This window comes from Limulus polyphemus, unplaced genomic scaffold, assembly GCF_000517525.1.
Source record: "Limulus polyphemus unplaced genomic scaffold, Limulus_polyphemus-2.1.2 Scaffold62, whole genome shotgun sequence".
Lineage (NCBI taxonomy): Eukaryota > Metazoa > Arthropoda > Merostomata > Xiphosura > Limulidae > Limulus > Limulus polyphemus.
The window spans coordinates 182,816-207,244 of record NW_013665672.1 but is presented as its reverse complement, the minus strand read 5'-3'; the positions used below and the strand labels follow the sequence as shown (position 1 = coordinate 207,244).

At 34.1% G+C, this 24,429-nt stretch overlaps 1 protein-coding gene across 2 annotated transcripts in view; it reads right to left on the bottom strand.

Moving 5' to 3' along the window:
- The window catches only part of LOC106464620 (SHC-transforming protein 1-like), a 60,136-nt gene continuing 35,707 nt past the window's right edge, over window positions 1-24,429 (bottom strand). Inside the window, exons 7-11 of one of the 2 annotated variants that reach the window (XM_013924778.2) lie at window positions 15,108-15,246; window positions 14,068-14,242; window positions 12,267-12,383; window positions 3,812-4,125; window positions 1-2,224 (exon numbers count right to left, since the gene is read on the bottom strand). In XM_013924778.2, the coding sequence (XP_013780232.1) occupies window positions 2,087-2,224; window positions 3,812-4,125; window positions 12,267-12,383; window positions 14,068-14,242; window positions 15,108-15,246 (883 nt within the window). In that variant the 3' untranslated portion in view covers window positions 1-2,086. The remainder of the gene's footprint in view (window positions 2,225-3,811; window positions 4,126-12,266; window positions 12,384-14,067; window positions 14,243-15,107; window positions 15,247-24,429) is intronic. The other variant, XM_022392847.1, reaches the window with a different exon arrangement.

The following is a 24,429-nucleotide window of genomic DNA, read 5'->3' as shown; positions in this document are numbered from 1 at the left end:
TATTACTTCTTGAACTTTTATTATTAGCAAATAAAAAACAATAAACCAATAAAAAAACTGCTAAACATTAGCAACATTTTGAAACAATGCACATTCATTGAACTGTATGTTTTTAACTTTACTGGTGTTATTACATTAGAATAAGAAGGAACAAAAAATTACATATTACATAAAAAGTATACACCAAAATAAATAGTAAATTTCCTTTCAGATGTTATCATGATGCAACTTATGGTTTGAATACTAACCAAAATTATGCCACTTTTTATCTGTTTTTCACAAAGTTCACACTTGAAAATGATTTATTATTTAACTTAAAAAGTTTCAAAACATATTGCACATACTGAAATATATGAAAAAAAAATTATCAATTTTATCATAAATTAACATTCATAAGGGAAGAAATTCTTTCATTTGAGCGAATGATCATAATTTTTTTTAAACCCTGAATGCAGGAACAACAGTGTATGGCATAAAACTTGTGCATAAAATGCTCTAATCTGTTCCAGTCTTTCATTTACTACAAATTGTCAGCTGCATAAGAAAGAAAACCAAACATATTGGAATAATTTACTGTATCTATCTAAACACCTAATATCTGATTAGCTGTAATTTGTAGTTTGATTTTGCTCAACTCTTAAGGTGTGAAGAACTAACTGGTGCTTGAATGAAAATATAATAATCCTAATATATTTTTACTAAATGTGGCACACAATTTAGGTTCTTGTTTAACTTAAGATACATGAGAATTTCATAATCTGCAGAAAATTAAACAACTTAAACTAGATTTTTAACACACATGGTTTTAGTAAAATATGTTGATTATTCAACCGAGAGGCATTGTTAGGCCCATCATCATACATATTTTTTCAGATAAGACCTTTGTAAAGTCAAATGATGAGTATTAAGTATTTTAAAAGAATTAACAAAATAGGAATTGTGCTTTGCAAACTTCAACTTATCATGTAGTAGAAAGTAATTTCTAAAATACTTGCCCTCAATTTAAAACATTGATAACTAATATAGGAAGGATTCAAAATGAATTTAATAACACCACTGCATTCCTTATTTTTAAGAGTTTGGTAGAAAAAAAATCAAAACGTCTGTGATAACTGGCTTCTTCATGTATGCTTAAATAAAATCAACAAATTCAAGGGGAATTTAAACAACATCACAGCTATGGGGTATGGGTGGGGCTTATGATGACCAAGGAATGTACATTATAGTAAAAAATCCAACACTTGATTATATGTGATATATCTCATCCTAACTAGGCATAAGTTCTATACAATTTTCCAACTTATTTACTAAAATACTTTGTAAAAAAAAAAGAGTTCAAAGTTTAGTTAACAATTTCTTTCTGTCTTTTCTTAAACATATCTCTTCCTAGCATGAAGTCTGAATTTTGTGGTAAATTATCATCTAGGATTGGAAACCCTTGACATCATATGACTAACATAGTTAGCAAAAATCTTATGATAAAAAAAACAAGTACAATTTATCTATTAACACTCCTTTTAAAAAAGCAATGGTTCAAATAAGTTTTTTAACATCTTAGTGCAATTCATTGGCATAGCATAACTACAATTTTAGACAACATGTAAAAAATTTACAAAGAAACTGTGGCTCTATTTTATGAACAATAGTAATTTAACCTTCAAATTCCTTACATGGCAACAGTTTCAGTGGCATCTCAAAGATAAACAAATAATCAAAGTATTAATTTTATTCTCTGTCTTTCTACATGCCTTTTTTATGTGTTGTCATATCAAAAACACAAACATTTGTGAAGTATAATTATCCATAAAGTTGTAAATAATTTATCCCTACATAGTTTTTATTTTTTAACACCTACACCTCTTTTACCTAAATATACTTTTATAACTAGATTTTTTGGCAACTTAACAAAATAAAATATCAATACTTTACAAACAACGTCTTTATTAACATCACCAAACTTGGCTGTTTAGCTGACTGTTCATTAAACTTTAAAACTTAATTATGCTCTCAGTATTGTTAAAACTTTGATTGGTTCATATTTAGGTAGACCACACAATAACTTCTTGAATGTCAAGAAATGGCCATTTCAACAAACAGGCTTTGTTCTGGAAATAGAAGTTTTCAAGAAAAGAGTACACTCTGCAAAAATTATTGGAAAGCTGTTATCATGATGATAATTAATCAAGTGGCTAATGCTCTCAAAGGACCTGTCCTTCGTTCTTACCTGGAATTGAGAAATATCATTCACTGAAATTTTCTTATAATTTCATAAGTCTTAATAAGAGAAAACTACACTGCAGATCAATAAGAAATGAAGAATAGTTAAAAATAAGATAAGATAGTTATATGTACAAGATCATCAACTATGACTTAGTCTTCTATTCTTTACCCCTTACAATATTAATGAAAGACGTCACTAGCCAAGAGCACCATTTTTATGTGAAGTAACACCAAATTATAAATATCTGAAGGGCTAAAGGTGTCTTTACAATTTTTGGACTTCAGTTTTTGAATTTCCTTCAAAGAGAAGGAGGCATATGAACCAAACATAGTAATTACAAAAACAGAACAAGAGTAAAGAACTAGGTAAGTTATTTGAATGAAAAACAAGTGATTACATGAATCAAAATAAATCTGGAAACAAGCAACATATTGCGTATACAAAATCACACAAAAAAATTTTAATTTCACTAAATGGCGAGGGAGGGAGCAGTAATACAAAATCTGATGTTAGATTTGGGCTCATCAATTTTAAAAACTTCTAGACCCCTATCATGCCTGAGTGACCTTCTGGATGCATTTTAAGCCCCATTGGTATGAGGGATATGTCATATAGTTAAAGATATGCCATGTTTGGTCTTACTAGCTCCAAAACTGTGGGAAGAGTTTGCAGACAGTCAACACACAACCTGAATTACAATAAGAGTAGAGTACTCTAAGGTATCTTTGGATTTTGAATGATAGATTATGTTGATTATTACAGGAAATTTGTATGCAACAATTTGTTTTGTATAAAATATGAAAGGATATGGGCCATGTAGATGTCATGTGTTGCCTCCAACTGCAGATCACAAAATCAGATCCTATACCACAAGATAACTGTTGCTTAGAAAATTTTTGAATGCTTCTCCTGTCATAGCAGATAACATGAAGCACTGATATTTTGATCATGCCAGAGGCATTGATAGACACTGGCACACTGAGCCAGTGTCCCAATTCTATTTGACAGTACCCCAATTCCCCCACTGCTGTCTTGAAAAATCAGAATAGAAAAACGTGATCAACATAATACCAAAACGCTGATTCCTGTGCCTATGGGCAAAAGTCCCAAATCTTTTAAACACTTAGAAACACCTATGGAGCATGAAAAGGACAAACCTTTTAATACAGAATACAAAGTTCGTGTATGCAACTTTGTACATGATTTACAGTGGTTTTTGTTTTCAAGCCACTAATTACTTAGAAAATTGAGAGTACCCAATGAAACATTTCAGTAATGGCTTTATTTAAAATAAAAAGTAGATATACTTTATGTTTAGCATTTATGGTATCTTTGAAATGTAACCTAGGAGGTTACGATAGATTTAATTGATAAATTTCTTTTTAGTTAACTTTAATGATTAAGGATTGTATTGTATTTTTTAATGGTCTCTCAGTTTGGCTAGTGGATTTTGTTTTTGCCATTAGAGGATGTGAATCACAGCAAAACACAATTAACTTAAATTCTTAAAATTAAAATGGAGGTGAATTATTTTCTGTCAGTTCATATGCAAAACATAATTGTGTTAATTTTTTGCCTTATTATACTTACAATCCCTTCAGGATCCACTAAAAGTAGATGTTTTCGTTGTCCATTTCTCATTCCTGTCAGAATATACTGACATGGAGAGCCCTGAGATTCCCTTACTAGAAAGTCCCCATCACGTACAACTAGGACTTCACAATCTTTCCGACTAATTTGCCCGTGAAACCACTCTTCCAATTGAAGCGCATCTTTTAGGATGGCAGGTGAAACAGATTCTAATGAAGAATCAGTAAACGTTTTGTTAAAATCTAAGGATCCACAACGAAGTGGTAGTGGTGGGAGGGGATATGGGTTTGATGGAAGACTGTTACCAAGTGACTCTGAAAAATGTCACAGAACTTAAGTTAATAACAAAAAAATATGTGATATATGTCTTACTAAAAAACATAAAGCTTACTTGTCTTGTATGTAAAATTTCTTCAACATTGCCCAAACTCCATCATTATAATTTTGTATCTGCAGATTTGAACTCTTTAATTTCAACTTACCTAACAAATGTTAAAAAGAGAACAGAAATCTTTAACAAGAAAATAGTTTAAAGTAATATTAGATACAATACAAAATGGGAAGATTTATGTGTAAATATAGGAATAAAGGTTCTATGTATCTCGTTCCTTTCTTTTGTAGATTTTAATGTCCCAGACACATGTTTAACCTAACAGAAATTGATTAATAATCCGAGCTAAATTAACACAACTATATATAAACACAATGAAATAAAATGAAGTTAAGATCCACTATTATGGAACACAAGTTTATAAGGCTACAAGTTTTGACCTCATCAGTCCAACATTAGTTTGTGAATAAATTATGCACAGAACTTATAAAAAAAAAACTTCCAACTTCAGGGTACAAGACATCAAAAAAGAGTTCAGTTTAAAATGACTGTCAGAGATGTTAAAGTCTGGCAATCTTTGGGTTATAGAGCTTTCCACAATTCTTATCGATATAAATAAACATCAATATGTGTGTGTGTGTGTGTATCTGTTCCTTATACATTTCCACATTTCTTGATCAATCAGCACAACTTGACACAGTGATACAAGAAGGTCACGAGAGGGGTTGGACCCCCATCTAATTTTATATTGATAAAATTCTTGAAAATTGTATATCTTTCTTTTCAGTATTGGTGTGTATTTTTATTGCACTTTTGATGTTTATTATGTTACGGAAAAAAAAAGCACAATTTCCTATCCTTTGTTACCAATGGATGGGTACTGCAGCTATTTGTGACATAATTTATAGTTTTATGTATTATTTAAGCTGATTTGATGGATCAAAACACTGTTTAGATAAACAGCATTATCTGTTTGACCTTTTTCTGATATGTAAACTTCTCCCTGTTTTAGTAACAAACTATTTGCAGGATTGGCATGGTACTTTATATACACCATGATCTTTGTCTATAGATGTGGACTTGTTCAAGTGTAAGAAATTTAAAATGAGATATTTATAAACGACATTAAAAATGTTTTAAAGGCATTTCTCTATGTATGTGACACTAAGTTGTTTTTTTCTTATATATATAAATGGTGTTGGTTGTTTGTTGTTATTTTTAAAAATGTCTTTTTTTTGCTTTTTGATGGCCATTGGTGATAAAACCTAAAAGATACCTTATCTGTTAGAAAAACTGTATAAATATTTTTCATTTCTTTATTAAGGGTCACTGAAGTTATGATTGATGTTTTATCCATTTGTTGATAGCATGAGAAAAAAGAGAATATAGCTTAAAGGATTTGTTGGTTTTCTATAGATAGAAAGAACACGTACTGTTTCTGCTCTAGCTATAAGAAAGTCCAACACGAGAGTAAATTATTGGTTTTCTTGAAACTTCAAACTTAATAGCTCTGTGAAGCTTGTTAATCTGCTGAAAAAGGGCTTGAAAATCATGTCTATTATTTGTACAAACAGAAAATGTCATCTGCATACAGGAACCAGGAGATTTCCTTTGTATTTGGAAATTAGCCAGAATAACACATAAAACTAGAAATTATGTCAAAAGTTAACATTTTCCTAATCTCACAATATATTTCTCATAGATACTCACCTCCACAAACAGAAATGTTATATCCCTTGTGCATCTGCCGATGAGATTTGCATGCAACTAGCCTTGAGCTAACTTCCACTTAAATTCACTTGTTTAACATGAACTGTGCTCGTGCATGATGACATCATCATATGACAATAGCCCTCCACCAATAGGAGGGAGACATAGCCTTCATGCACAGTAACTCCCCATATGCACTTACACTTGTGATGACTTCATTTTTATAGGAAGCAAGAAAAAACAGAAGTGCACCATAAGTGAAGAAGCCATGTGGGAATGTATGAGGAGGTGAGTATCCATCAGATATACATTTTCAGATTTCTGAGATAATAACTCACCTCTTCACACAGAAATGCTAGAATCCCACATTGGAGTAGTGGATGGGCCAGTGCAAAATTTTAAACCCAGATGAGATCCCTTCAGAAAGTACCCAATAGAAAAGCCTATGGAGTGTGATACCTGATGGAAGGGGCTTCATAGAGGCACACCCATGGGAGACTGCATCTCATTTCAAACAAGGTATACTCTTTGACTGAGATTAAGAGAAATGAAAGGCAAAACAGCATGAAGAGTTGCAGGGTTGGGCGGAATGTGATCATGACTAGCTGAGTATCTGCATGCAAATGGTTGGTGAGCCAATAGTGTGGTTAGGGCATGATCAGACCATACAGTGTATGTTCACCATGACTCTACCAGACACTCTAGCTGCAAAAGGGCACATAAGCTGTGTGAGAGGTGACCTGTCCTATGCTTACAGTGTCACCACTGTCCTACTTCTCACTGCATTACACTAAGCTCATTGGTGAGAATTCTCCATAGTCCACCACCCCAACACTAAGAAATTGGTAAGTGGCAAGGTCTCTCATGTTCCACTTGAAGAACAGGGAGGACAATTCACACTGAGGAGATCTGAAGACATATCAGGATCCCCAACAGAAAAACAGCCAGAAAGGTCTTTTACTAGAAATAGTGCAATGGGTGACTGTGTAACTCTGTTTGAAAAGTGGGCAAGTGCAAGACAAAGAAGTGGCCAATTACTTCCCTGTTGCCAGCTTTTTCCATGACAGTCTATGGAATTGGTATGGTATGAATCAGATAACTTAGTAAATTTATACACTGCTAGTATACCTCTAGTAGTTTTGCAGAACACTCCATCTTGCAGTGGGCACTGATTGAGCCAAGATGAGTGTTTTGAGTGCTTTCTGTTGCCCCTGGCCCAAAGTAGATTTTGAGAAATACATATACCCTGGGAGGCAACACCAGCCACCAGGCATGATCCTGAGTGACAGAAAAAAAAATAGAAAAGAAAAAAACATAGTTACCCATCTCAAAGATGGTGGTTTGATTGGAGAATGGTCATCATAGGAAGTCGAAATTCTGCAGGAGATGAAACAGCCAGATGATGAAGATAATGAGTGATAAACATGGGGAATCATCCAATGCCTGCCTGGAGGGTCTCATCCAAAGGTTGGCAAAGACTAGAAGCAAGGAAGTGAGACAGATGGCAAATTTGATGGGAAGAAATATGAAATAGCCTGCAAGCATCCAAATCCAGGGAAGAATATACCAACTGGAGGTGTTGATGGACCCATCCAGTAAAGGTGGAAGGTGATAGTTCCCTGGAAGAAGAGGGGTCCCAGGGTAGGAACAAGTCAGTGATAAGTAATACCAAACTGAACAAAAAAGCTGATCTTGCTGGATCTGAATGACAGAGATGAGAGGAAGAAGGAAGGAAAATAGTAGAGAAAGTATGGTTACCTTCTCAAGCAGCAGAAGCCTTAGGAAGGAAAGACTGGTCCAGATTGAGGATTATATATGAATGGTGGAAGAGGGTGGGAGAAATATCAATAGCATAAACATCTGAACGATGGTGACCAGGAAGATGAGAAGGAAGAGGAAATAAGCCTTGAGAGAAAGGTGGTACAAGAAGCCAACGACTTAAATAAGGCATGCATGAGAGCATTCAAAACCATATTAAAGTCCTACCCTAGCATGGGAATTAGGCAAGGAGATCAGCAAAGAAGGAAGAAGTGGAATAGAGTGGAGAAGACAGGGGAAGAAAACAGCCTGTGGTACTGAGAAAGGTAAAATGTAGAGTTCAATGCCACCTAATAAGAAGCAATGGTGGAGACTAACAAATCATAGTCAAACAGTCAAGTAAAAGAGGCAGAGAGGTGGTTCAAAGTAGAACTGCCAGAAGGAAGGGAGCGGCTGATGACCAATGATAAAAGACACTGGTAGACAGAGAAAGTAGAACAGCAAAAGGAATGTGAAAAGAGGAAAGCTACACAACTGGAGAGTCCATTCCAATGGGTGATGGACTAGGCAAATCATACACATGAAGGTAGTGGGACAATATCCCTTGATGAAAAAGGTACATATGTGGTTGAAACAATAGAGAGGAGATATTGGGTAGAGTAAGGGGGGTCTGCACACTAAGTGAAGAAGCAAAGGAAACCAAGGCTGAGCTGGCCAAAGAGGTGCCATCAGGATAACTCAACAAGGAGTGTCATGTAGCAAGGCAAGGACCTGAGGGAGGAGTGAAAGACAGGGATGAGCATATAGAAAATCGTGATACCAGGATCAGCTGAGTTCATTGACATGCAGAGCCAAAGGATGAGGAACAGGGGACTAGAGGAGAGGAAGATTAGATTTGAGAGTGGTGGCAAAGGTGGCCATAAGAGGTGTGCCTAGCCAAGAATGAGCCCAATAAAAGAATACAGTACATAGCTCCCAGTACATGACAAGCAACATGACAGATTTGATGGGAATGAGCCCGAAAGAGAAGGTCTAACACACAAAGGGAAAGAGTCCATGAATGTGTACCCCCTAGATGGTTGATGTTAGAAATGACCATGGAATTGTCAGAGTAGATCATAAACAATTGAACTGTCAGAAAAGGTAGGAAATGAAAAATTGCCCAATGAAACAGTGAGAAGTTCAAACATTTTAATGTGAAGTGAACTCTCATCCTGGGTCATGTTGTCATTAAGAGATACATCCAACCCCGAAAGGGAAATACCAGTGAAGAGATTGAGAACTGGTCTGGAGTATGGGAAGGGAATATCAAATGTAGTATGGGCACAGTCTAGCCACCATGATAAATCCTCGAGTTAAGGAGAAGGGAAGTTCACAATCGAGGACAGTGGATGCGAAGAAGGAATCTATTGGTCTTGTAAGGTTCATTGGAGGAGGAGGCACATGTGTGTGAACCACAATGGAATGAGGAGCTCCAGAGAACCCACAAAAAGGAAAGGGGGAGTTCACAATTGTGGATGATGGATCCCAAGAAGGAATCCATTGGTCTTCTAAGGTCAATTGGGAGAGGCACATGTTTGTGCACCCCAAAGGAATGAGGGGCTCCAGGGAACCCACAGGATGAGAATGAGAAATGCAAATCTTATTGACTAGACATTCCAAGGTGAAAGAAAATGCCCAGTTGTAGCAAATATTGTGTGTACGTGAGAAAGGACTTGGATATTTGAATATATAAGGTACCAATGCTATATCAAAGGGAAGAGTATGGAATTGGAAGATGGAATTCTAATGGCTGAAGGGTAGAAATATTTGGAGGACAGAGCAATCAGAATGTGTCTGACACATAAACTTTGGTTATCCACAGACCAGGTGAAAAAGACCTCTTAGAAAGAAAGGTATGGTGGAACGATCAGAAATTGGTTGTGACACGATGAGTTGATCACTGAACGTTTGTCCCTCATTATCTTGAGGATCACAAAGAGGCAAGAGGAAAAACTTGAAGAAGAGGCATACATCCTCTCAATTGCATGTTTGGCCAAATAATTCAATATCTCATTCTTAAGATGCCAAAGACAGATTGGGTTGAAGTGAAAAGAAAAGAAAATAGGAAGAGAGGAGCAAAGAGAAGAAAAGTGGTGTGAGAGAACATAAAAAAATCTGTCTGTTGGCAGAAAGGCGAGACCAATGAATGGCAAAGAAAGAAAGACAGGTACCCACTGGGCTCAACTCGACAGAATAGTCACCAACAAGAAGAGTGATGAACCAGCTTTGGGTAACAGGATTATGAAGAAAAGTGGAAGGACTAGAAGTCAGAATGGGCAGGGTAGGGGTAGACTGATCCAGTAGAGGAACACGAGTTGAAGGACAGGGTTGCAAAAGATGAAAAACGTGGGATGATAATGAGGACTGAAGTCATGTACCTTCAGTCTAGGTCTCTAGTGAAACATGAAAACCACCAAAGACTTCCAGATGAAGAAGAGGAGCCCAAAGAAGGCCACATATGCACGAAGAAGGAGAGTGTACATTAATGAGGAGTGTATCTAGACCCAATAAGCCCCAACAGCAGAGGTACCAAGTAAGGAGGGACATAGTAGAAGAAGGGGAACAGACAACAGGGGTCAGAGAGAAGGGAACGAACCTCTCCAGAGAACCCAACTTGAGCGCAATGAAGTGGCCCTGACAAAAGGTGGAGGGAGAAGTAAATAGAAGGATGGTGAGAAAACGATGAAAAGTGAATTAGAGAGTGAAGTAGAAGGCAAGTAAAAGAGATTCCAAAAACAGGAAATCTTCAAAAAGGAAAGGAATAATGGTTGTATGTCAGGACAAAAAAAGTCACGAACGCAACTGTGGATATGTTCAAGAAAGGAAAGAGTATAACCCTAATATCAAGCAAGGGAGGAAAGATCAACAAGGTAAACCTGAGAGTTGGGTTCATGGAATAAAGAAGAGGAAAGTAAAGGACATAGGCAAAAGATAATGAAAAGAACATACCTGAGAAGGCACAACCAGAAATAGTTTGGAAGGTTGAGGACATTCCAACATTGGTAAAATGTTACCCAAAGCAAATCAGGTTAAAATCACTATCCAACTAGCCACTCACAACTAAGAGAAAGAACACTGGCTGTAGGGACAGGAGGAGGAGGCCTATTAAACATGAAGTAATCCACAACATGTTGAACATAGGCTGTAACATCTCCAATAGTTAACAAGCCTCCAGAAGCCATAGTAGAAATAGGGCCTGTGTGTGTAACTTTGTTACTTACAAAGAACAAGTTGATGTCACCATCTCTTGATAATTTACGAAAAGAATTAAAGCTTTTGAAACAAAAACCAAAGAAAACAAAACACAATGTTTTATTAGCAAATGCAAATCTCATTAAATTGAACTAAGAAGAAAAATTTGAACAAGTTTATTCAATGCAATGCAAAAGAAAATAATGAAGTTATCACGAGAGCAAGTGCATAAGGGGAGTAGCTGTGCATAGAGGTTGTGTCGCTCTCCTATTGGTGGATGGCTATTGTTGCATGATGACATCATAACACACCAGTGCAGTTCACATTAAACACGTGAATTTAGATGGAAATTAGCTCAAAGCTAGTGGCATGCAAATCTCATAGGCAGACGTACAAGGAAAATGGCATTTCTGTATGCAGAGGTAAGTTATCATCTTGGTAGAAGAATTGTGGAAAGCTCACTAATCCAAAAATTGCCAAACTTTAACACCTCTGAAAGTCAATTTAAGCTGAACCACTTCCTAATGTCTTATGTCCTGAATCAACAACTTGGAACTTCTGCTCTAAAATAAGGTCTGTGTATAATTTTGTGACAAGCAAACTTTAGACTGAAAAGGATTCATAAAATGTCAAAGTTGTTTCCATATAAACTTATTGTTTCAGTAATAGAACTTGACTTCATTTTAACTTACTTTATAAGATACCATGCATTTAACTGCTATAATGTTGAAACAATCCTGACTAAAAACTAAAATTCAAAGACATTCCCACTTTTGAGGTATTATTCAGTGAGAAATAACACTACATGATAAAAAACGACCATACATGTTTCCCCTATATAAGAAAATATCTGTAAAAAAAATAAAAGGAGTGAATGCAAAAGAACTATAGTAGGAAATATTAAAGTTATTCTCTTCAAGCTTACTGATGATATTGGCAAGACAAATTAGTTTTAGCATCACATGCTAAATTACTTTAATGATTTCTCAGATAAGCTATTTTTCTCGTGAAATATTATGGATATTTCAAGATCTATAAATATCTAATGCTCTCCCTAATTTTGAACTGACCTGGTAGTTTTCCTGACCTAGACACCTGACACTTTTCCAAATACAACTTTGCGATTTTTCCAATTCCTTATCTGATGTTTTTGTGAGGGACTTGTCAGGTAATATTAAGAGCCCTTGTAATATTTTCTTGACATAAGGTGATAATGAATTTAAGTAGTTAGCATTTATTTAGAAATTATATCACTACTCAACTGCTCTAAAACATGCTCCTAAAACTATAGTCTGTCTGAAAAAGTTTAAAACACTAACTGTATACTTACCAGTTTTAATGATGTATTTTTGCTCTTAAATTTCTAATGACAAAAAATATTGTGAAATGCTCTTTAGAATTCCCTTTATCTTTAATACTTACGCATGTCAAAAGCATCCCTGGATGTATGAAGTTCTTGAGGGAAGGACAATGATGTAAATACTGAACCTATATTACTACCACCTTTATTTTCTGTACTTATGGTAGTGTTCACATATTCTATTGGGAGAAAAAAAGTTAACAAATTTTACTTAAGTCTGAAATTCTTTGCTTATTTAACTCGTATGGTATCTAACATATAAAACAACATATCAAGTGGAACCTTTCATGAATACATTTTATCTATACATTTATGTAGACAGAATATAAAATTTTCTACTCAAACCTTTATTGGGAGACAGGATTCTTGAAATATCATGTATATGATTATAGTGAATTTCATCAGGAAGATATAATGAAGATCTCAGAAAGGACCAACAAAATTAACAATTTGCTTATTTGTTTGAAGTTAAGCACAAAGTGCTATCTGTGCTCTGCCTACCACAGGTATCGAAACCAGATTTCTTGCATTGTAAATCCACAGACATACTGCTGTGCCACTGGGGAGCTAACAATTTGCAACTCCCTGTGTTGTTGATCTCTCTACTGTGGTTTATAACAGCTATGCATTAGAAGGTGAAACATTATAAATGATTGAATTCAACGAATTGTTAAGTCATCAATTTATTATAGTATGGATTCTGCTAACCTCCTGTACAGTTAGAAACATTGATTTGCTGCAATCACAAGTTTTGCAGCATTTCTTGCTATTGGTTTCTGGAATGACGTTGAAAACATACAATAACCTATGTTGTACTTCCAAAAACCACTTGCTTGAACAGTGTGGTAAAGTTATCCAAACTGGTTTTCTATTTCATTTATTGTATTGTTTTTTATGATACCCATAATAAATTAATTTAATGGTATGCAACAGTAGTTCTCAACCTTTCCTGGCTCAGGACCTATTTATAAGCATTAATGGCTGCTAGTCACCATCTATTTAAATAGCTTTAGTGCAAACACATCTGACTTAATAAATAAATACAGAAACTATTTTCTATTTTCAGTAATAAAGCAATAATATTGGGGACTTCTAAATGGACAGAATAACTATTGTGAGACTGTTCAGATTCCAAGATTTCCAACATCAATTTGATCCCTATATCATTCATACTTCCATTTAATACTTCCAGCAGGTGCTGCCCTTTCAAGATTTTATTAAAATATCATTTATTCTACTTATAATAACAATAAAAATGAACAAAATCTGTACCTTTTAAATTGTTTTTAGCCCTGTAATTACCAATTTGTTTCTAGACCATTCACTACTTGTGAAGTCATGACATAAATTGTTTAGAAAAATGTGTTTCAAACACAGGTGGGATCTATATAGACCCTACTGGTAATTCTAGGGTTAAACAATCTCATTTCGTATGTTTGAAAATTGAAAAAGATTAATATTTATAATGCATTGGCCCGATTATAAAGCAATGTTTTTTTATTAATAATTAGATTGTAAAATTCATAAGAGCTTATAATAATGGCTGACCACAGGCTATTTGTCCCTAATCTAGCCTGTTGCATTCCTGGATGTCCAGAAAGCATCCATCTATGCATGCACGCCAGATGTTTACTCAAGATCATCACCAATTCTTGCAACTAATCCACTTGCAGGCTGTTCAGTTATAGTTGATTTTGCCAAATTAAAAAAGGACATTATGACACTCAATTTGTTTTTCCCCCATGGTTTCTGATAATGGGGGTTGCCTTATATTCAAGATCGGTCTATAATCAGGCCAATAAACAGCACCATTACTGAAAGCTTGAAAAAATTAAAGAGGCCATTTCTAATTACAATCCTTACCTGGCTTGGATCTTTTGGGAAGAAGAAGAGGAGATTTTTTCTGTACAAACTCTACAACATCATGTGAAGCAATGTTCTCTTTCTCTTTTGACCTTGTAGATTGCCTTGACTGGCTTACTGAATATTTAAGAGCAGAAGATAATGGAGATTTTTTGACTAATGAATAATGTACTGGCTGTGAATGATAAAAAATTTAATGAGATGTTATATCTTATATAGTGAGTAGCTCAGTCAATCTCCTCATGTTTAAATATAAAATTTCACTCTAGCAAACTATTTGTATGGTATATGTAAGAGATTTTAAAAGTATGCTCTTATTAATTAATAAGTAATGACTCTATTTGAAACACTTAATACCATGTCAAAGATCAATTAAACAAACTTAAAATAAAATTTGTTTCTAAATGAAAGAATATATTAGTATTGAAAATATTTCTGTTTATAAGCATTGGAAATCAAGTAACTATTACCATATTAATCACAAAACATAATACTTATTCTTAAAATTTCTAAGTTTGATTGGTTGAAAGCAGTTATATCATCTGTTATCTTTCCTACAAAAAGTCCTGAATTTATAACTATAAAAAAAAAAGAATCTATAAACAGAAATTATAATTACATGTAATTTTATAAGATTTTGTAATACTTACATCAAACTTGTGTTTAAATTCTAAAACATTTTACATGCACAACCAGCATTATTTTATTCTTTTGCATTGCAAATTTAAAACAAGATATGAATACTTTGTTTTTATAAACATATAATAATGCATTAGAATGAAAATTCTTAAAAAACAGGTTTTCACCACATTTATATATGTAATCCAAAATGTTTTATTGAAGTTGTTATTGACCAAATCCTGGAGTCATCATCACCTTGATGATGACTTTCAAAGTGGATCAAAAACTAGCTGAAATAAAATAATTTGGATTGTATATATGAATGTGGTGAAAACTGATTTTATAAACATTTTAATTGTATTTCATATTACCAAAATTATAAAGCAATCAGGTTGTTAATATTCAACTCTTCAACTTACTGTCTCTCCAACATTTTGTGTGGTTGTAAAGTAATTAGGTAAGGGTGGAACTGGAGGTGGTTTATCTGGGAGGTCATTGCAGTATTCTGAGTCATCTGTGCAAAATGGTTTACTACCACTGAAAACATGATTCTCCATCCTGTGAATGTGCATAAGACAAGCAAATGATCAGTTTCAATTTGCTCCTAATCTGAAATTTGATTAATACTCTGTTGTTACTAATTTACAGTTATAACAAAGCTAAGGTTGGTTTCCAAGAAGCCTAAAAATTGTTATAAAAATCAAGTTAACTGCAATGTTTTATTCTTCCCCATTCCCCTTGATTTGTCCATTGTGGCTCAAAATCAGAGGTGTGTAAATATAGCATTTCAGATCTTTCTTTTGTCTCCCACAAGTTGTTGTCCAAAAAGCTTTTAATTCAATACCCAAACTCATCAATTGGGCTGAACAATGAGAAACACAATACTCCATAAAATACTATTTATATATGCAGTATAATACTTTAAAAGTTATGGTTAAAATGCTGAAAGCTGGCAAAGTATTGAAAACCAAAGGCCATAATGGACAAATTAAGAGGAATGGGGGAAAAAAACATCTGCAGTTAACTTGATTTATATAACAATTTTTATGCTTACTGATTTCCAATACATTGCTGGCTTTTGGCATTTAATCTAAAAATTTTTGAAGTATGATACTGCATATATAAATAGTGTTTCATAGAGTCTTTTGTCTCTCTTCATCCTATCTAACTGATGAGTTCTGGTATTTACCAGTGACTGGTGGTAAAAAAATAAAAGAGAGAGAAAGATCTGAAATTAAATTTTACACATCTCTGATTTTGAGCCACCATAGATAAACTAAGAAAATTGTGAGGAAAAAACATCTGGATTTAACTGGATTTTTATAACAACTTTTAGGCCTACTGGTTTCCAATGCTTCACTAGCTTTCAGCATTTAAACTATAACTTTTACAATTGGTTTCATCTGTAAAAAATACTTTAATAATATCTAAGCAAAGGATAAAAGTTGACAGGTTAATGTGATTCTTGTGAAAATTTACTTTCACACTTTGTGAATGTTTAATTAACAAAAAATACCATAGTAAGTTGAATTGATAACCTGTTACCATAGATGACAATCTTTTGAGATAGAAACATTGTCTACAACAAATAAAAGGCCAGAAGTATGGAGTCTGCTAAATGATCTTTGATATTATAATATACAGAAATATAACTGTACATTCATTAATGATTTTCTGGCAATGGGCATACACTTTGGGTTTTTCTTCAGTGGAGTGTCTGTTTTTGCTATTTCTGATTTACTTGGAAAATGTTATATAAACTGATGCTTGAAGTGCTAACATATTCAAAGATAAGCGTAATTTGAATGATGCTGTTCATATAACCTTTATCAACCAGATCTAGTAAATAATAAAGGAGCCAATGGAGTAGAAGGACAAAAAAAGTAAGTTGGAGCTGGGCAGAGACTTCCCAAATTTCTAACAAAACTGAGATTCACGGGGTTAGCGAGGTGTTCCCCCTCCCATGCCAGAAAAGGGGGCCTGAGGTAAAGCCCAAAGTACCAATTAATTTTCTGAGTTTTAGAGACCCAGGAATGACAATTAAAAGATCTGTAAAAATCTGAAAAATGATTTAGTGAGTCAGATGTGATAATCTGTAATCAATCAGTAAAATCACTACAAATACTTTATTACATTAATCATGATTAATTGTGAATGTGAACAAGTCAGTAAGACTTAAAATTATATGTTACAGACTTAGGGATATATAACTTTAAACACTGTAAAGCGTACACATCTGTATAGATTTCATTTGATTTCAAACTATAATAATAGTAGTGGAAATGTACAAGGTGTTTATGAAAAAAACTGTGACTTAGTTGATCATATCTCACAAATGATATGGCATTGTAAGTTGAAATTGCACAGGAGTATTAAGGTTATTATGCAAATTCAAATTTCACAGTTGAAACATGTTACCACTAGGGGCATCCTTATGATTTATTTTGAATATTTCCTAGAAGTATAAATAGGCCTGTTGACCACAGTACATGAAACTTTAAAGTGTGAAGAGAAGTGCACTAGTTAAATGCTATTACACCATAGGATACAATGCCGACTCAGCTCTCGGGGAATTCCATAGAGTGATAAAATACAAAGAGGGTCTTGTTCCAATGTTGCTGTGGGCAAGTTCATAAAAAAATTTGAGGAGACAGGTTGCATTTGTGATAAGCTACATACAAGCAGACCGTCAACACATACTGAAGCTGTTGTTGAGGATGGCCATGCCAAAGCAGAAAAAGTCTAAAATTTGCCAATTTCAATTGTTCATTTGTTGTTCTTTGGTCAACTTTGCAAATGTCTCCTTACAAGTTACATTATGTTCAAGCACTGAAGGATACAGTTTTAACACATGTTGATTTGGTGTTGCAGTTCATAGCAAGACTGGGTATTGATGACCAACGGCTTACCAATATCTTACGGGCTGATGAAGCACACTTCATCTTTTTTTGGAAGTTTCAACACGTGTAACTCCTTTATCTGGGCAGAAACTAATCCACATGTAACATTTCTTATGCAATTCCATGATAATAAGGTGACAATGTGGTTTCACAGCTGACTTTGTTATTAAATCATACTTTTTTGAAGAACCATCGGCACAAAAACTGCAATTAAATCTGTACAGTTAATGCTGCAACAATGAAATGTGATACAGTTATCAGGTAGGATAGTGTCCCTCTGCATATTAGTAATCATGTGAGACATGTCTTGTGGGAGCACTTTAAGGACAAAACTATTTCACGTCACCTTCCTTGTGAATAGCCACCTCATTCTTTGAACCTAACACTAGCTAATTTCTGGTTGTGGGGGTACCTGAAGTTGCTTGTGTACCGTGGGAAACCTCAAAATTCTATACCTCAAGAATGCAATAATCTTGGACGTGACCAGCATTCTATATGAAATGTGCATTGTAGCTATAATATTCATTATCACATAATGCACTACATTCTGGATGCTGCAGGAGAACATTTGGAACAGTTTGACTGATCAGACATTAGGTCATAGTGGTGCCCCTGATGGCCACATGTGATATCTGTGTCATTTCACCTTTCTGGATCATGTCATTACACACTGAACTGCAAAATTTATAATCACTGTGTAAACAAATGCTGTTTTTTTGTACACAGGGGTAAAGTGTTAAGGGGAGGGGGGGAGAAAGCATAGGCTATATGCAATCTTTTGGATAAGACGTCTTTAAAAAAAACTTAAACATGTTACACATAAATCCAAGAAATTCTCATATTACTGAAAAGCAAGTCAAAGAGGCTCATTGTTAAACTGTGGGATTGTACAACAGTTGAATAATAAATCATTATTTAAATCGCAGCATAAACCCTCAGTACATAACCTAAAAATTAAGGTTTATAGAAACAATATCTACTGAAAATATTGAACTGGGATAATTTATCTGAGTCTAATTAGAAATCTTTTTTACAGCACTCATATTAAGGAAGCCAGCTGTTCAGATAATATAGCAGAACTCAAACGGGTCTTGATGAACTTCAGTTTAGAGGAGCAGTAACCACATTTAATCAAGCCAACTGATAGTGTCGTTAGAGTTTTATATATTTCAAACAGATTTGGGAAAGCAGATCATGGTCCAGAATTGTCAAGAAGTTGGAAGACTGACTGGTAGGAGGCATAGATTAATACTGGACAATGTTGCACCTCTGCACCCTTAACTTCACATTTTGCTAACCTTGGATAAGTCTTGATGAACTCGCATACTCTTTCTGAAAAGTTACTTTACTTAAAATGTTTCTGTCAGCACACACATGAAAAGCATTTTTAAGCAGCTACCCTTCTCATTCAAAGAATTGTAATGGATTCATTGAAGTAAACTCTGACAAATTTTACATTTTTATAATTAAAATTAATTTTAAAAAGTACTTAAACAGTACATTGCATCAAAACATTTGAAAGATGAAGTCACATGGTTGTTTACAGTACGACAGCAACTAAACTGGAAAAAGCTTTTAGTATTTCAGAGTTAAGTCTACCTGACATGAAATTTGTCATTAAGATGAAAAACATTTGTTCATGCAGTTTACAGCTGTATCAAGACTAAGCAAGGTGTTGAATCTAAACTTCTCTTTTTTTCTCATAACTCGGTCACTTTATCATCCATTCTTTCCCTCCTGCATACTCAAACTTTAAGAAACAATACACCCTTAAGGTCATTTCTGTCACAGAATGGAATGCTGGATTCATACATATCTTCATATGCATTGGTCTTGTTTCTTAGTTCTAGCAATTGGGCAAACTTAAAATTAGGAGGTTCCCTCCATATACATACATATATATATTATAGGACCTTATATATGTTGTATGAAATTGTTTTGAAACTTAATTAATTAGCATGTGCAGTAATTTTATTCAAATTATCATGGCTTAAAAAATTCCAGGGAAAGCACCTCTGAGCTGGCACCACACCAAATGCCAATTGTTTACATTTTAGAGGGTACTTTCTTATATTATTCATATTCTTTGTTTTTCATAAACAAAGAAAACTCTCTGGTCTACTCCTCTTTTTTTAGTTTTATTAAAAAATAAGTTATATTTTGGGGGGCCCAGAGCAAAATGCCCCAAATGCCATCTCCCCCATGTGGTCATGTTCATAAGTCTCAACAGGGTTCACCATTTGTTGAAGCTTATTGCTTTCAGACTGAAGTTAAATGAAAGATTTGTGATGCCAAAGTGTTATGAATAAGTGAACAGTATTGGCAGTTTGAAATGAAGCAAGTTTTTCCAAAGTCCCTCTACCTTGGATATAGTTTACTGACTCACATCCAGTGGACTGATATGCCCCAAGAGAATCAATAAAGCAACTGAAAAAGCTTTCCTTCACAAAGAAAACATTACTGACATGCACTGTGGCAGATGAATTTGGGATATGCCATGGTGAATCTACACATTTACAAGAACATCACAAACAACTGCTTGAATGGCAAAGAGGCACTACATGTCTGCATTATGACAAAACACAGTGTATGGTCAAAATATAGAGGCAGTTTAGATGTTAACATTTTCCTAAACTGAATATGTATTTCTTATACATACTTACCTTCACTCACAAAATAGCTTTTCTCGATTAGTATTGCCCTCTATTGGTGCAAATTTCCACGCTTGTCACTTGCCTTCTGCATATCCACTTGTAAATGATTATGCAGCACCTCTCCACCAACAGGAGTGCAACACAACCAGCTCCCTCCCCACATTTTTTTTGCACTCATTAATCACTTTGAGCAGGAGGTGGAAGGCTAGGGCCGACTGTTGAAACTTTGCGCCGATAGAAGACATTACTAATCGAGAAAAGCTATTTTGTGATAGGAAGTAAGATATCGTATCGGAATTTCCTTTTCCACAAATGCTCTGAAACTGGTATATTGTCCTGAGATGAATTCAGCACTATTATATGATTGACTGACTGCATGTGTATTTTTTCAGCAATATTTGAAATAAGCCTGTTTTGGAATACAAAATTACTTATCTTGTTCGCATGTGCATCTTTTTAATGAGGCAAGCTAGCAAAAAACCACATAGAAAAGAAGTGTGTCTGCCATAGCTCCAAGGGGAAAAAATTAAGATACCTGAAATTTTTCACCCATACTAGGTGGACCCTGATGTTGTGAACCTGTGTATTACTTATCAATATACATTCGCGCATCTTTTTAATGAGGCAAGCTAGTGAAAAATCACATAGAAAAGAAGTGGTTCCTTATATTACAGATATAAATCACATTGAGACAGACACTGGTGTGCAGTGAGCATCTGGGTATTATTACTTATTTAGCATGCGTGCATGCACATCTGTTTAATGAGGAAAACTAGTGAAAAAACATATAGAAAATAATATGTGACTGCCATAGCTCTAAGAGGAAAGCACCTAGAAACCTGAAATTTTGCACCCATACTAATTGGACCTTGAGGGTGTGCACCTAGGTATTATTACTTATCTTATCTACATTTGCATCTTTTTAATGAAGCAAGCTAGCAAAGAACCACATAGAAAATAAGTGGTTCCTTATATAATAGCTTCTAATATATAGAAAAGACAGTGCATTTTGGTAACAATGTGTTCCAACAATGGCTTTTATGTCATGTTGCTTAGCAGCAAAAGTATAACCTAATATTGTTTTCATTCTATGTATTGAAAGTATAAAAATGGTAATGTATAAACTACAAAATTGAAAAAATATTTGTTGATTTCTTAATTTAGTCTCTGTTGATTAGAGAGATTTGAAGAATATACACACTGACATAATCATCTATAATATATCAACCTAATAACCAGAGCGAAGGATAATAAAATATGTATAATGTAGTGAATTTATAAAGGAATGTGCAATTAAAAAATTGATTTGTGCAAAAATTCTGCTTAAATCTTAAAAATAAAAAATGCTAAAAACAATTATCAAATATTATTAAAAATAAAACTCGATAATTATCTACTTAACGTAAAAACTCGGTATCTTATCGATTATATTATCATAGATAGCTTGCATTATCAATTATCAATAAAATCAATCAATAGAATAATAAGACAAACATCCCTTATTTCAGACAATGTACTCGTGAAGTCCCATGCCAAACGTTCTCTTTTTGTGGTAGGTTAATCCGGCACTATTTATAGGCTCTTGAATAACATAATTAGCTGTGACAATGACAGTGCCCAGGTGAGTGTTTGACTGTTATTGCTCTTCTAGTGATTGTTTCCTGTCCTTCCAGTATGAGAATTCTCTTCTTGTAAAGCATTTCCAAACAGGAGACAAGTGTGACAGAACACAGAATGAATATTTCATAAGTGGGATAACAACTTTCCTCACAGGAGCTCTAGCCTTACCCTGCATTTGCACTTCTGAAATACCTGATCCAACATAACTTCATTTGATTGGCAAAGACCATACAGAAAAAACAGACTTCTGGACTTGTATGACATTTCTTTTCCAACAAAATGAAATGAATCTGGTGGATATTTTCAATTGGGTTCAAATACATTATCAGCAGTTTCTTTAGCACTGTGTTGACCATCTAGCACTGTTTCTGGAATTTGATTCTTAGACTCCGGCAATATTGTAATAGTGGAACCACTAAAACTGCATGTGCTGCCAGCAGAAGAATAAACATACTCTACTTTTTTTTCAGAAAAAACAACTGTGGTTTGGGTGCCATCATCAACCAATTACTTGTTTCAAATTGACCAACTCTAACTCACTCTGAACCTCTTCAATATTTTTTGGTTACATTCAACAAACCTCATGTGATGTTGATCTCTGGTGTAATAAATAATTTGATATAATAAAGATATGATTATCCTCCTGATCTCATATGAGAATAATTTTTTCAAAGTTCAAGCACAATGTGTTGGAATTGAGGTTTTCTTTCTGTTTTGTATCTAGTTCTTCTGAGTCTTGCACTGATTCTTTAGTTTTTGACAGCTTCTATTGTTGCTGAAAAGGAAAATGCTGGTGCCCCATCTGTTTGGATACATATACAACCACCTTGCTCTAGGACATCTACATGATACTTTTTTTCATGTCTTTTCTTTGTTGTTGTCAAACTTGTAACCAAACCAAACACTCCACTTTGGTCCTTGCAAACTTTTTATTGTGATACTCACTGATCAAGATTATCAGAAAAAAAAACTTTCAACAATAACACTATAATTGTTATTTCAAAGTTGCTTTGATGGCAAAGATAGACCCAAAAGACCCAAATCTTTTGCCAATCAAAGAGATCTATACACAGGACTTCTATAGCTCATTAAACAACTGTTACTGAACAGAACTCCTGTATTTATAATTACAACAATAATTCTTGAAATATTGAAAACATGCAGCTTCTAATAGTATAAAGAAACTTTCAAGCACTTATTATGTTTAAAAAAATGTACTATATACGTATTGCAAGCAACAACACTAACATATCAGTATACAAGCTTTAAATACCAACCACTTAATATCATGCATAAGGTTTTGATGGCCAGAAAAAAAAATAGACTCAGAATGCTGGCATGATTAACAACCAAGACCATAAATGCAGGTTATTTCAGTCTTATGAAAATGGCCAGAAAAAAAATAGACTCAGAATGCTGGCATGATTAACAACCAAGACCACAAACGCAGGTTATTTCAGTCTTATGATAATGTCAGATGAATCACATCAACACAAACTCATGCAACTGTACCAAAGACCAAGAATGTCATGATAAGTTCACAATAACTAGGCTTATATCAACAAATATACATGTGCTGTTGTGTGTTCCTGTTTGTTTGGGCACAAACAGTTTCTGGGACCAGTCAAGCAATTTTGGACATTTTCTCCTTTGTTCCCAAAGCCAATTTCTCAATAGACCTAAAAAGACAGTTGAGAATCCCACCCCCTCCTCTCCTATGCCATTAAAGAAAGTTAAAACCTAGACTAAAAGAAATATTTTATAAAAATAAAATATCAGAAATAAGAAATTACAAATGTACTATGTTTGTTTTTGTATCTGAGTTTAACTTAATGTTCATCAAAACATTCTGATTTTTTTTTGCTTTCAAAACAAAAAATCAGATGATTATAAAATAAATTCTGAGGGTAGATTTAGCCTTTATATATACAATGTAGAAGGTTTTTTTTGTAACCACCTATTCATTATTCTATTTTACTGGCATTTTAGGGCACAATTCTCTATATTTATGAAAAACTTACTATTGTGTAGATGAACATCTCGATACCATTTCTCAAAAACAAATTAACATTCAATAGATGAAAAATATTAGAGAACACAACATTTCTAATGCATAAGAACATTCTAAAAAAGCATTACACCTGTTCAAGAGTTTGCTACAGTATTAATTAACCTTAGTTGAACACAAAAACTATAAACGAAATCTGTTCCACATTTTAATACAAAACTTACCATATTTTTTGGTGTATAAGACACACTTTTTTACCCCAAAATTTGATGTCAAAATCTGCTTGCATCCTATACACCAAAGGTATGAATAATATATATGCAGTGGTGGGATTCAGCCAGTTCGCACCGGTTCGTGCAAACCTGTTCTTAGAATTTAATGACCTCCACGAACCGGTTGTTAACAATCGTATGTATAGGCCTAATAATAACGTTACAACTTACAAGTACGCGTGTTTACAATGCAACTTTACTAGCAGGCTAGGTGGACTAGGTCTACTAGATCTCTGATGAATCATTTGCTAGCAGGTAAGTGTTTTTTATACAGATTCTTATGATCT